Source organism: Halichoerus grypus, chromosome 5 (assembly GCF_964656455.1).
Source record: "Halichoerus grypus chromosome 5, mHalGry1.hap1.1, whole genome shotgun sequence".
Classification (NCBI taxonomy): Eukaryota; Metazoa; Chordata; class Mammalia; order Carnivora; family Phocidae; genus Halichoerus; species Halichoerus grypus.
The window spans coordinates 129,832,598-129,847,779 of record NC_135716.1 but is presented as its reverse complement, the minus strand read 5'-3'; the positions used below and the strand labels follow the sequence as shown (position 1 = coordinate 129,847,779).

Below are 15,182 nucleotides of genomic sequence, written 5' to 3'. Positions count from 1 at the left end.
AATGTGAGTTCCCATACCAAATGGGGGCCTAGTTTTTGTATCCAGAATCCTAGGATTGTCAAGTGAAAACCAGATTCCACACCTTCAGAGAGTAGCTGGTCAGGGCTACCTTGCCCCACAGAATAGCAGTTTTGGGCATTTTCAGACTTCTAATTTGTGTTTCTTATATTGCTATAAGCTTAGCCATGCTGTAAAGGACATATTTTCACATTCTATCTAGCTTCTAGCAATTTTAGGTGTTTAATGCTAGGAGGGGTTTTTCTACACATCTGGCGTGGTTGATGGTAGGAAATAACATGTCACCAGCTTTCTTTGCATCACAGTTGGTCATCTTTATAATGCACCTTATTGTTTTTCCTCTTGTCTCTTCATCTCAGCCTCTTCTCTCTTTATAATTTTGTGATACCATTTTTGTGGAGGAAATGTCTTCTTGTTTCATGTTAAATATGTTAAAAACATATTCTAACATTTTCTCCCTTTTGCTGTAGCCAATCATTTAAATAGTATATTCATCTTCAAGTTTTATTTTTAAATGTGCTTTTTTTTTCTTGCTCTAGTGCATATTTGAGAATTTGCTTAGCTCCCCACCCCACCCCCAACTGCGGATCTCTTAATGTGCAAAGTTCTGATTTGATTTGAACTGATGCTTCCTAGCAGACAGGTCATAGTTTAAGTGCTCCACTGGTTCGTTGTCTTCCTGATTTCTGCTTGGATGCATTTCCTAGGCCAAAGTGCAGAGCATGCCTATGGTCACAGCTATCCTCCTCCTTCCTGTGTCTAGCAGGATGAACCAAATATAATTTGCAAGATCTACTTTAGTTCCTCCTCTACTTCTAGTCCCTGATACTATAGTACTTGGAGCCAGTGAAACATGGTCTGGTTCTAGTACTCTTCTCATCTTTTTTTTTTGTCCTACATATACAAACTTACAAACTTTTAAATTGTAAAAACATACAAACATACAAACTTTTAAATTGTAAAAACATACCCATTGAAATGCAATGGACCAGTGGCTAAAGGAGGGTAGGATGAAAGCAAGGGACTAATACTCTGACTGCCTTCAAATTTGCAGCCATATACAGAGGGGAGATAGTCCATTTCTGCCTTTGTAGATTCTGGAAGTTTCTGAGCCAAGAAGTAGAAACTGAGAGAGAGAAAATTCTCTGTTTTCTTTCAGGCAGGCAAGGCTGTTTCTTCTTTGAAACTAAGCTAGGTACATCATTGTGGTTTTGTTTTGTTCGTTTGTTTGCTTGCTTGCTTCTTCCTAACTCTCTGAGTTTTTTATTTGTTGAAATTCCTTCTGAATATTGGCTTTGGGTCTGTTTTAGGTTTTGGAGGCTTTGCAGCAATTGTTTTTTTCTTTGTCTTCAAGTCATATTTTTTCGGGAAAGTTCATGTCAGAGGTTGATGGCCGTATGCTATTTTAATTCTAACTGTATTTTTTGAGCAAAGTGACATGAAGCCTTAAAGGCATGATATTCATAGATTATTTTTTCTCACCATGACTGACAAAATTTGCAAATATAAATTCAGTTGGCTATGCTTCACCTTGGAAGAAAGAGAGATCCATTATCTCCTTACTCTTCTCAGGGAGCTTTTAATCATTGCTTCTGGGCTAGATTTTTTTAAAGAAAGATATAATTCAAAACGTCCTACTCTATACAGAGAATTTGAGCCTATAGACTTGAATGTATTAGGAGAGGGCTAAAGTCTAGTAACAAACAGACCGAAACTTGCAGTGAGTCAACAAAAAAAGTTTAATTCTCACTCATCTAATAGTCCATAATGTTTCAGATCAGTGAAAGATTAAGAGTGAAATAAGCGAAGGGGGTAGGGTAGCCTTCTGCATACAATCAATCGGGGGCTCGAGATAATGGTAGCTTTGTTCTCTTCAACAGGAATCTGTCAAGGTCACCCTGAGGGTTACTATCCCTGTTAGCCAGGAAGTGGAACAAGCAAGGAAGAATGCATGGGAAGTTGTTATAAACCAAGCCTGCAAGGGGCCCAGGGCACATCTGCTCATATTTCGCTCACTGGAAGGCAGTCACAGTGCCAGAACTAACCCCTATGCAGGCTAGACACTGTAGGGCAAGCAGCGGATGCAGGAAGGATATAAAAACAGATTTTGATAAATAGCTTGAAATTTCTATCACATGGGCAATCTAGAAAATTTTATCAGGACAATGGACTCTTGGAGTTACATAACTTGCCTCCAAAAAAATTCATAAATCATCAGATTCATCTATTTCCTGTGGGGCTGTGCAGAACAGCTCATGAGAGGCTTTAGCAAAGACTGCATCTGCACGTGAATTGCCTTGAGCTTCAGAGAGCTTTTGATATCCACAAAGAACAATAGAAGGGTTTGCAAAACCAGTATGTTCACAAGTATGAAACAGCATTAACAAGCAGAACATTTGTGAACTTCACCTAATTACTGATACACCCCCTCCGCCCTATCATGGAAATGTACACTAGCTGGTTGCACTAAATGTGGAAACATTCTCAATGTCTGTTCTAGGTTACAGAATGCTGATGTGTTTAGACTAGGAAGAAAGTATGATTTATTACAGAAAAGAATTAATACGCATTAAGCTCATACGTTTCATTATGTTATATAAAAACTTAGAAATTTTACCCAAATTCTTAACTCTTAACTCTGAGACAACTGAGAACTGGGCATAAGATATTAATTGCCACCAAACCACTTTTAACTTTTTGCTAAACTGAATGAACTATGATCTTACGGCTAATAAGAGCAGGGCAGTAAATTTTAAACATGAAACGACAGAGTATACTAAATAAAGCTTTATCTGCATTCATTTTATCTACGAAAACCATAGCTGTTTCATGTCCCCAGCATGGTGGTGGGCTTCCCCTACCCCCCCTTTTTTTTGGTTTTGTTTTTATTTGCTTGTTTTTTGCACTGCTGTTAACCTTACTGTGTAGCAGCAAGAAGACAGGCTACATGACACTGAGCCTTCATTACACTCACTATTAAACAAAAGCTCTCATTTCAGACAATATGTGAACAAACTTATTTTGAGTGCAGCATCATTCCTCAGGATTATTTATTGTGATTGTTTTATCTATTCATCGAGAATCCTAATTTTCTCAGTTCTTCACTTGATTTCAGTGTCAGCCATTCTGACAGCTAACACCTGTGCCTATTCTGGTTATTCAAATCTTTCCCTCATTGCACACAGCAATCCTGTCTCGTTACCCTTCAGAGTATACTATCTTTCGGAAAGTCTCTGGGGTTTACACAGTTTACTGAAAATAATTAAATTCCATTTTGATTTACATGAAGTCAGGAGGGTATAATGAAATAACCTCAGACCTAGAATCAGGATTTCAGGATTCCTTTCTGAGTACTTCTGTAAACTCTATGATCTAATTTCCAAAGCCGTCTGAACCCACATGCATAGATCCATAGGATGAGGGAACCAGGGTGATTTTACAGTTATTATCACCTACAGAATTCCATGTGTCTATTCATTCATTCATTCATTCAAACAGACATTTATTACCAGACACTGTACTGAGTATTGGGAGTAATAACGTACACTAAAACTTTTCATATATTAACTGGGGTAATACTTATACCCCTCCACTTTTTTTTTTTTAAAACATTTATTTATTTATTTATTTGACAGAGAAAGAGAGGGAGAGAGCAAGAGCGAGAGAGCACAAGCAGGGGGAGCCGCAGAGGGAGAGGGAGAAGCAGGCTCCCTGCCGAGCAGGGAGCCCGATGTGGGGCTCGATCCCAGGACCCTGGGATCATGACCTGAGCCCAGGGCAGACGCTTAACCGCTCAGCCACCCAGGTCTCCCCCCGCCTCCACTTAATAGTTGAAGATACTGACATACACAAAGCTTAATAATTTGACCAAGCTCACATAGTAGCAATAAGCGGCAGAGCTAGAATTCAAAGCCAGGGTGACCAGCCCCAGAGCCTGCCCTTCTAACCACTGTGCTATATTACCTGAACCACAAAGGTGAGTAAGAGGAGTGTCCCTCCTGAAAGTGCTGACAGGCCACAGAGGCCACAGAGTGAGGTAGATATGTAGACATATAGGGTAACGTGACCAATGCTACACACAAATATTTCCAGTACAGAAAGCTGTTTGTCTTGTGCTATCCACTTTATTGTTTTATATATAACACTTAATCCTCAGAACAAATCTTTAAGGTAAGTGTAATTATCTCAATTTTTATGTAAGGAAACTGCCCCAGAGAGGTTAACTAATTTTCCCAATACTCCAAAGTGACTGAGCGGGGATTAGAAATCATGTTTAATTCCAAATCCTATCTCCGTTAGCCTTTATCACACTCCGTTGCATAAAGAATCCTTATTTTGAAATTCTCTGAAGTTTATTTCTCCATTGTTGTACTGATTCCTTACACAAAATTAAAATTTTAGAGTAAAAGAAAAACAAGTTTGCCTGAATTTGACAACAGCGCATGAGAGAACAACGTCTCAAAGTTCATACCTTCTCAAAGAATTCACAAAGTAAAATGATGAGATTATCTAGAATATTTGACACTGAAGCCAAATGGTTGCTTTTAGCCTTTGTTCCCTGCCTGCTGGGAATTGAATCCATGCAGTCCCTACAATCTGGATACTTGGATTAAAGAAACATATCAGAATTTTGGAATTAGGGGATGTCATAGAGATATGATTCCCTCATTTAACAAATAGGGGGATCAACAGGTAGAAGTTTAAATTCTCCGTCCAAACTTATATGATCAGTTAAGTAACTGAGTTAAAAAACAGAATTCATATCTTCTGCCTTTCTGTCTCACATTCATTTTGTTAATCTCCAAACATAAATGTAAATTAAAAAAAAAAGTTTTTACACACTTGCTTTTAGGTAAATATAATATAGAGTGAAAAACTGAGTATGGGGAGTGGTTATTCAGGAATCTATGTATTTAAAATGTTTCCAAGATGATTAAATACGATTCATTGCTGATTTCTATTATATACATGAGAAGTTCTTTCAAAAACTGGTTTATTATGATTATATATATGGGTAGAAATAATGGGAAAGAGAGGGGAGGAAACCAAAAAATAAAAATAAAGATAATGAGAAAGAGTAGTAATGTGTGAATGATGGTGAGAAAGCAAGTGAGAAAGAACATGAAAAGGAAGAAAAGGAATGAGTGGAGGCATGTGGCAGAACATGCTCCCTCCAGTGTGCAAAGCAAGTTTCCCCACGATTTGGTTCCTTTAGTTCCAAATTTGTCTCCCACGACTCTACTACTTTTTTTTTTTTTTAAGATTTATTTATTTATTTATGTATTTATTTGAGAGAGAGAGAGAGTGCACATGAGCATGGCGGAGAGGGAGAGAGAAACTCAAGCAGACTCTATGCTGAGTGCAGAGCCTGAACGCCCCGAAATCATGACCTGAGTCAAAATCAAGAGTTGAGGCTTAACCAACTGAGCCGCCGAGATGCCCCTATATTCCCTTTATTTATACTATTTCTACCATATTAATCACTCCCCTTTCACTCCCTTCACATACACATACATATACACAAAATACAAATATGTTCAACAGCAGACTTAAAAATACTTGACAGTTCCTGCAAAGTTTAATCTTAATGATAGGGAAAAGACCCCAAAACCTTAATGAGCATGTCAGAGAAGTACACATGTAGGTGTGTATATATATTTGTCCCTTTCCTGATTGTCACCACTTTTCATCACTTTGGCATGAAATCATTTTCAACCCAGAGCATTTCCATCCTGTGAGAAATTGCTCTCTTACTCCTAGTTGATAATCAAACTCTATTATACCTATTACTTTATATATATATATATATATATAAGTATATTTTTTGAACTGATAAATGCCAACTTAGAAATAGCTGTAAACAAAATAAAATAAACCGACTCGTCTAGCAAAAAGTTTTGCTCCGGTATTAAAGCAAGGACATTGTTCCATCTTTCACTTTCAGAAAAAAAAGAGGAATAATAAAAATATGCACAGTTGCTTACTGCAGATGCACTTTGATTTACCATGAACAAAAGGGTAAAAGATCAGTCATAGACCCTTAATACTAAAACTCTCAATACTAAGATAAAAGTATGGGAGAGTACATTTAAGTTAAATTGGGAAGCACACTCATTAAGTAAAAATAGCCTCATTAAGTAAAAATAGTCTTGGCACACTAGTCATTAATTGAAGTGTATGTCTAAGATTTAAAACAAAGGACTAATTATGCCTCCTTCAATAGAAGAAATCATGTATTCCTTAACTGCATGTTTAATAACATAGTTTTACTTCAACTGAGGAATTATATAAACCATAGAATTAAATCTGAACTTTTTATGCCATGGAAGTCCCAAAGTGAAAAGAACAGGTTTAATTCTTAGATTTTCATGTTGTTCTATCGAGGAGAAAAGTTTTATTTAAAAATATGTTTTCTGAAAAAAAAATATGTTTTCTGGGTGATTATCCATATGTTTCTCATATTCAATGCTCAATACCTGTAGGGATTTTTCCTTCAGATTTCTTCATTCCTCATATCTCTGTTAGCTAGAGTTGTTATTTAAAGTCTTTGTTTTGCCTTTGCCATGACAAAACAGGAATCATCCAAGTATACTCCATAGATGTAGGAAATAAAAATATTTAAATACATTTCTTAATATTTAAATGTATCTCTGAATACCTCCATCATCTCATAGCTGTTCTTTGATTGTGAAGCTGGATCTATATCTGCCTACGAAAATTCATCCACTCTTATCTAATCTTCCCTTTTAGGTGCCCACCCTCCTTCATATTCCCTTTTCTGGTCTCTGCCAGCTCACTGCAGCCACCAGACCAAGCAGTGTCTTGCGCCTGACTCCTACGGGACTAAGCAAAAACTGCTGTTTCTGTGTGAGACTTCCCTTTCCTTGATTTTCTTAAAAAAAAAAAAAAAAAAAAAATCTGTCCAATTCCATTTTATCCTCAGATTTCATCAGGATCAGGCCTCTTAGAAGCCTTCCATGATACCCCAAGGCTGTATCTTGTGCCTTTCTGATAGCCTTGTGTAGTACTTAATGATGGTTTATCAAAGCACTTACCACACTATAACTATGTGTCTCTCTTATCTTTCTCCTTTCCTTCAAGACCAATATCCCAGGCCCTAAAACCTTGATAGTGTCATGGTAAGCAATAAGTAAATAGGTAAATAAATACATCTATCAATGCAGATTTACTGAAGTGCTTCATTATTACTCTAGAAATGGCATATGAATTAGTACTTTATTTAACGGACAACAATATGCATTTTTTTATGCTCTGCCTTGTTTCAGATAAATGTTAATTAGCTTATAATAAAACATAAAGTACGGGACAGTAGCCTAAATCATAAGCAAATGTGAAAGATGAGGTAAATGTAAAGTAAAGGTAGAGGCATAAAATGGAGCCAGAAATAAAAGCTAATGTGGTAATTATGAATTCAAATAATACTCATTTTTCTTCTGGTTCCACAATAGTATCTTACCCATTCCAACTCTGAATGCTGGGATTTTCTCTTTATTTGAGGTGATATGTACTTGTCTGTCATCTGCAATTTCTTACAGTCTTAAGTCTGAGATGTCTGCCTAACTTCCAAGGTTTTGGAGATAACTTATGAATAGACTAAAAAAACTGGTCATTTCCCTAGAAAGCTTCCTCCTCCTCCTCCCTCTCCCCAGTGGCCCCTCATTTCAAGCTTCGATACAATTGTACTAAGTTACACTAATTGGTACATTCTTTCCCACATGTTTGGAGCTAGTTATATTGGAAGATAAAGTGCACATTTGCATAAATGAATATGTATAAAATGCAAAATAATGCACAAATATGTGCCTATGATTTATTGGATGAAAACTTGGTTCACAGTACACCCAAAAATATCTTTACTGTTTGACCATAGGAAGAATATTCAATTCTATTTTACTAGAAATTGTGTGTGCAAAACAATTTCTGATACCAAATAAAATAATCAATATAAAATCTGACTGTCACGAGTGAAAATCGAAATAATGTCTATATCTCTTTTACCTTAATCTGGTTGACTATTTTTTTCTGGTTAATTATCCTTCTTTTGTTCATGTCTGTTTTGTTCTTGAAAATAAGGGAAGTTATTAAATGTTTTAATCTCCTTGAACCTCAATTTTCTTATCTGCAAAAAAATGAAATTAGTCTTTCCTCTATTTGGGTGAAAGCACTATATAAATGTCAGGTTATCTTTATTAAATCCACCTGAAAAATTTGGTTAAAAAATTGTATTGGAAGTAAATCACTCAACACACTATTTACTTATTGTCCTGGAGGAAAAAATGGAATTGTGGAGCAAAAATAGTATTTTTTTTCTTCTGTCTAGTAGAATGGTTCACTAGGAGAACACCAATCTTTTTAATAATTCGCTCAATCAACGACTATTTTGGGGGGTGCCTCCTATGGACCGGGTGATGTACTATGTGATAAGAACACATCATTGTAAAAGGAAAGGAAAACCCCTTACTGCATAGAGCTTACATTCTAGAGTAAATATATCCAGAGAGAGAGAGAGAGAGAGAGAGAGAGAGATTTTTTCAATTGCCTACAATGAGCCAGACATCATATATGTACATCATTTCATTTAATCCTTACCCAAACCTTGATAATTATGTATTATTGCCCTAAATTACAGAATTGAAAATTGAGACTCATAGTGGTAAAGTGGTTTCCCAAGGTCTGAAAACCCATTAAATTATACAACAGGCTTTCAAATAAGTAATATCTAACCATAAGGCCCACTATTATCCAGAGTTACTACTAACTGAAAGAATACACATAAATAGTATGTAGAACAAACAGCCTGTCACAAGATCAGAGAACCCACCCCTTCTACTGACACATTCATTTTGAAGGGCTAGGTCTTACAGGCCTTCCTGATTTCTAATACCTGGGATCCTGCTCCCCTACAGAGATCTACATTATTTTATTAGTCTTTGATACTTTCTAAATTTTCCAGATTCTAGCTTTGGCTTCCAATGGGTCAACACTGCTGATTTTCTAGACTCTGGTCTCTCGTTTCCAAACCAGATTTTCACAGGTTTCTGTCTTTCCCAATTCAGTTGAATCTATGAGCTTTCTGGAACTCATTCATTCTTCCATTTTTAGTTAACAATTAAAATTATGGGACTAGAATCTTCTAGGCTGCTTCCAGGAATGGAATCCGGATGCAATTAAAACAGAGAGTCTGTTCAACTCTAATCCACTAGCTCCCTCTGGCTTAGCTATTCAACTAGTTAAAAATTTGTTCTTTCTTGTTTTGTGTATGTATGCGTTTTAATCTCTCAGGATCGGGTTATGATAAAGTTCACAACTCCTTTTTATTGTTTTTGTTTGTTTTCAATTTGACAAGAAAAATGTACACATACTTACATGTATATGTATGTAGATGTGTATATATATATGTTTACATAAATATAAATACAAATATACATTTATATGTATTATATGTATATATAAAAGAATAAAAGAAAATATACAAAAGAGAAGGAGAATAATCACCTATAAAATCTCCCTACTCAGAAACAAGCTTTGCATAGAATCTTACTATCCTATAAACTTCTTCCTATCTATAGTAAGACTTTCTGTAAATAATTCAAAATTTGCTGATTTATTCAATCAAACAACTCGCCCAACCTATATAAAATAAGTCAATGATATTAATCATTCCACTAAATTGCTGTTTCATTAAATTGAATAGAAATCCACATCAAAGGGGGCGCCTGGGTGGCTCAGATGGTTAAGCATCTGCCTTCGGCTCAGGTCATGATCTCAGGGTCCTGGGATCGAGTTCCACATCGGGCTCCCTGCTCCTTGGGAGCCTGCTTCTCCCTCTGCCTCTCTCTCTCTGTCTCTCATGAATAAATAAATAAAATTTTTAAAAAAAAAAAGAAATCCACATCAAAGTGCTATAGGTAAAAAGTATGTGGCAAATAGGTTATTTATTGTATGCATGTGGTTTATATATATGTGTGTGTGTGTGTATATATATGATATATATATATACATATATATATATATATGATATGGCAGACATTTTATATAAATAGTAAAATATTAAACATTTCTAACTTGAAGGGAACCTAAATCTCTTTCTCAAATTAACTTACCACATAACCGAATCTACCAGAGCTTATGAAAATTTATTACATTTCATCTTGAACCCCATTTGGGAAAAGGGACAAAGTTTCTCTTCAAATTATAACTCACAAAGCTACTGCAATTCTATATGCACATCATATTGATTAATAACAGTGAAAAGAAGCTCTGCCTTCAACTTGGCACGATTCTATCTTCAGGGAATCATCATGTTATCAGGAGATGTGCAGTTCCGTGCTGGTAACATAGACCACTGTGCTCAATTTTGGGATTTGACAAACTGAAGTTTATTCAGTAGGCTTTGGCTAATTTCCTTTGGGAAATCAGTTCAGTAAAATCCATAGATAGGGCTCAATTTTTGATTTTTAAAGGGACAAATTCACAAAATTAACACTTTCCAAACCTCTTCACAACCAGGAACATATATAGGCATACACTTACACACTTACATGGCTTAAAAATCACTGGTATCTGTGTGACATAACCATTCCAAACTAAGGCAAAATTTAGGTCTTGACCAGAAATCTGAACAGAACTCATCACTTACATAAAATATTGATTCCACAGGTGTAAATTTAATTAGTCAATCAGTATTAAACACAATATTTCATGGCACATTTAGGGAAAGGTGAGCTATTAAAGGTATAATTTGGGAAGGAGCAGAAGACAAAACTGTTTAAAATCATTAAAAAGTCCTGTTGGGTTCACTTTTTAAAAAGATGTGAGCTATGTTAATATAATGTTAGCACAAATATTTCCATTTATGACTGTACTTTATCTAACTGAAATTAATTCTTAAAAAAGTCTGTAGTTATAATTTATTTTTTTAAGATTTATTTATTTATTTTAGAGAGAGAAAGAGAGAGAGAGAGAGAGTGTGGAGGGGGAGGGGCAGAGGGAAAGGAAGAGAAAGAATCCCAAGTAGACTCCCTGCTGTGCTTGGAGCCCACCCTGAGATCATGACCTGCGTGGAAATCAAGAGTCCTACGGTCAACCAACTAAGCCACCCAGGCACCCCTGTAGCTATAATTTAAAAAGCACCTCCTTAACTTTTTTTTTTAACTTTTCTTCTTTTCCTACCTGTTTTCCTTCTTAAATTAAAGTCGATTAACAAAGTCTTCTTTCCTACCTCTTCTTAGGTTTTTGGCACCCTACAAAGGCCACTGAAGCATCCCTTTCAGCTAATGGAATATCTCTAGGCTCTGCTTCAAACTTTCGTGCTGCTGTCCTGTGTTGAAAGATAATTCGCCGTAAGTTTCTCCTGTTTCTGCACATCTTGGAAGCAGAGACACTGAACACTTGCTTTTGTTCCTATCTTTTTGAGAATGTTTGTAGAGTGAACATTCTTGAAAGACAGAAGTAGTTTTCCCCACGGAGCAAACAGCAGGTTTGTTTACAGTCCAGTATAATAAAGGTAAGTTCTCCCTCTGCAGCAAAGGGCAGGTTTACTTCCTGCCATTATAAAAAAAAAAATTGAATTTCCTAAGCTCAGGGAGCTTCAGCTATGACATAAACCCACTGTGTGTATAGGTGTCACCTAGCCCTCATCATATCACCCTGTAGTAACTGGAGCTTGGGGACCTGATGCAAAAAAAAAATGACAATACTCTGGCTACTGCCATCACTGTGAGTAACAAACGGCCCTTTGTCTCTGTTTTCTGCCAGCATCCACGAAACTGTGGCAGATCTTTCACAGTTCTTGACATTTTGTTTCCCCAGTTTCTGTCCTTCTGCTTTATAAGTAGATTCTCTTCTCCACCCAGATCCTTTAGATGTTGACTCATTTGGTTGGTATATTTTTCTTTTCAGTTTCTCTCACATGTCTGCCTCCTTAGTTGACTTTTCTGTCTCAGGTTCCCATTTTTCCAGGGAAAAAAAGAGGATCTGATTAAATGATAAGTGACAAGGAATTAAAGACAGAGGATAAAAAGGATGAAAGAGAAAGTGTGAATACAAAGGAAAGTATGGCTTATACATGGAGCATGGACCCAAACCCATACAACAGCTGGGTTTTTGATTCTATCCCTATTAGAGACATTGTTTTAGAGACGTATTGGGGCTGGGGGCTGGAGGGGCTGCATTACTGGGGGGGGGGGTGCCTTGCTTATCTGAGAGTTTGACTCTACCTTTTTATTTCTTAGTGTTTACTGCTAAAAATATTACTTCTTTACATCTTTTTCCAACCCTCCAACAATAAAATCAGTAGACTCATATTCAGATAAATACAGTTAGTGATAAAATAGTCAGGAATTTTTACTTGCTTATTATCTCTTATTTCAGCGAGTTCCAGAGGGATGAGCTGTAGTAGCCCCTTGCAACATGAGTCCCGAGAATCAGTAGAAACTTATTATAGATGTAGATTTCCAGGTCATATGCCCCATAGATTCTGATTTAGTAGAGTTGATTTCCATTTTTGGTGAGCCTCTTGGGTGAATCTGCTAAAGTTTGTCTACAGAATATGAGAAACTCTGCCCCAGAAACTGCCTCTTGATCCAGTAATATGCAAATTTGTTCAGTCTCAAAGAGATAGTTCAACCCCAAATATATAGATTAGTCACAAATGTTAGTTGATGGCAATGATTTGCCCTGGCAGATACTCCATTGCCAGGTGTGTTTTCATAGTTACTTTTTCGCCCATGAAATTGACAGATTCATATTAATATGGAAAAAAAAACCACTTAGTTTAAGCATTTTGGAATATATTTGGAACGATTCCTTCTCCTTATGATATGTACATTACTAGCAATGGCCATATACAGAAAGGTATATAAGTGGAATGAAAAAAAATTGGAAGCTGTAGCTTATAAACACCTTTAGTAAAATACTGTTATCCTAAAAGTATCTTATTTGAGTAAGTTAAACAATGTGAAAACTTTTGAAAGACTAATAAGGGGGTGTTTTTGAAGAGTACAGACTATTTCAGTCATTGCTATTGAGATCATAAGATATAAAATAGGATGTTAGTGAAAAACGTCTTATATCAGTGTTTGAGATGCATGTAGAGAGGGTGTAACTTAATGGCATTCGTAGTTCTGCAGGTATCTCTTATTATTCTAACTCCCTAATAATAATGCTCATGGGAAAATTCTTGATTCATTTTCTCAATATTTTTCAAACCAAATAGAATTAAATAACCCAAGTAATAGAAATATCACCACAACAGCTCTTATCCTTGAGTACAGACCAGCATATTTAATTTCTATCGAGTTTGATTGGGAGTTTCACACTTAAATTTAATCAGAATATACTCCAGGTGAAACTCATGAGAACAAAGAAAATGCCATGTGTCTACAGTACTGTAGTTTAGAATTCCAGGGACTACAATACTATTGGAAACGTTTTCATCTGCACATCAAACTGAATTATTGTGGCATTACCTGGGAAAACTAATGTTACATAAAACAATTTGATCGGTATTCTAACAGGAACACACTTTCACTATCAATAGGTGGTCTTTATCAATAAGAGCACCTCTTAAAAAAAAGCAACATAAATTCACACAGTGTATTTCAGATATTTATCTTTTCACTAAAGTTATGTTGACAAAAGGTTACAGGACTTACAGTTTACGACAACTTTTACTTTTCTCACGTCTGGGAATGACACATCATTTTCCGCACTGCATTCATATTCTCCAGCCTGGTCCCTTGTAATTCCATAAATGTCCAAATATTGTCCATTTTCAAATGGTTTTGCTACAAGAAAAAAAGTATAGCATGTTTAATTGTAGCCGCCTGAGGCTTCATTCAAATAAAATAACAACCTCATGTCTTCCTATTAGATACTGCTGACAAAACAATCCCAAATGAAACTGGGGAATTATTAAACCCTTTGTTCTCCTATGTTCAGAGGAAAAGTCAGAGAAAAAAGCAGAAACTGAACAAGGGATACTATAACAACTGTTTCCCCTGAACAGGATATACATGTGTTCTTTTTAATTGATTGCAGTCTCCTAACCTCGTCACACATCAAATAGAGCTCTACACATTTCTGTAATTGAGTTCAACAACCTTCTAGCAGTGTAGATGAAATTCACTAATATGGCTTGGTACATATTGACTTTTATACAGTGTAAGCTAGCAAGCTGACACTTAACCTAACTAAATGTTGCTTTTCTTTTGGGAAAATTTCATACTCATTCTCAAGGTTTCAAGCCAGATGGCTTGATAAGAGTATAGAGATACATTAAACCATTGCTGCATTTCAGTTTCCAAAATTATTAATTTTTTAAGGGAGGCACACTGTATATACTATATATAATCGATCCAATAAACTTCAGGAAAAAATATGGTTCTCAAACTAAGAGTTAAGTGGTGGTAAAAACTAAATTATCTTTATTTTTTAATATCCCAGGGAAAATATTCTTATTTGACTAAAAATAGCATTAGAGTAAAAATATAAGGACATAATCAAAGATGAAAAAAACACTTGCAAATGAATGAAATTTGAAAAAAAAGGACTCCTTTCTGAAATAATAGAATTCTGATTTATTTGAAAGCAGAGACTCAGGCAGGAGGGATCCTGATTATCAGATGCGGTAGAGGAAGAATGAGTAATTTCTGGGGTTGGGGGGGCGACTCTTACACAAGTCTTGAAAAATCACATTTCAATGCATACCAAAGAGAACTGGAAAATAATACAATGATTCCATTAAATGGTCTGTTTTCAAAAGTCAACCTTATTTCTGTTTTTAGTCTAGTCTCTTGCCACACTACATAATGCTGTAGAAGTTAGAAAACTAGTAAGAAGATTCAATTTTATATGAATAAAGCAAAATGGAATTTAGTTATGGTGCTCCAAATCCAAAATCTATGTCAATTAACAAAAAAATGTTTTACCTGTGGGCTCCCTTGTCTGGGCCAATATCAGTCACTACACTGTTTGCCCTCAGATAGCTATGACTGTGTTAATTGAAACCTGGAGTGTTTAGAATATATTTGATTACATCATTTCTCCATTTTATCTGGCTGCTCCTAAATTGTAGATAGGGAAGAGTTGCACTTCTAAAATGATACTTGGCTGATACGCTATTTCAGTTACACAGAGGTGAG

General features: G+C 35.8%; 1 protein-coding gene across 1 annotated transcript in view; it reads right to left on the bottom strand.

Moving 5' to 3' along the window:
- Window positions 1-15,182, bottom strand: part of NEGR1 (neuronal growth regulator 1) — an 830,730-nt gene that overhangs the window by 266,467 nt on the left and 549,081 nt on the right. The window contains exon 4 of the mRNA XM_078072906.1: window positions 13,695-13,826. Coding sequence (XP_077929032.1) covers window positions 13,695-13,826 — 132 coding nt within the window. The remainder of the gene's footprint in view (window positions 1-13,694; window positions 13,827-15,182) is intronic.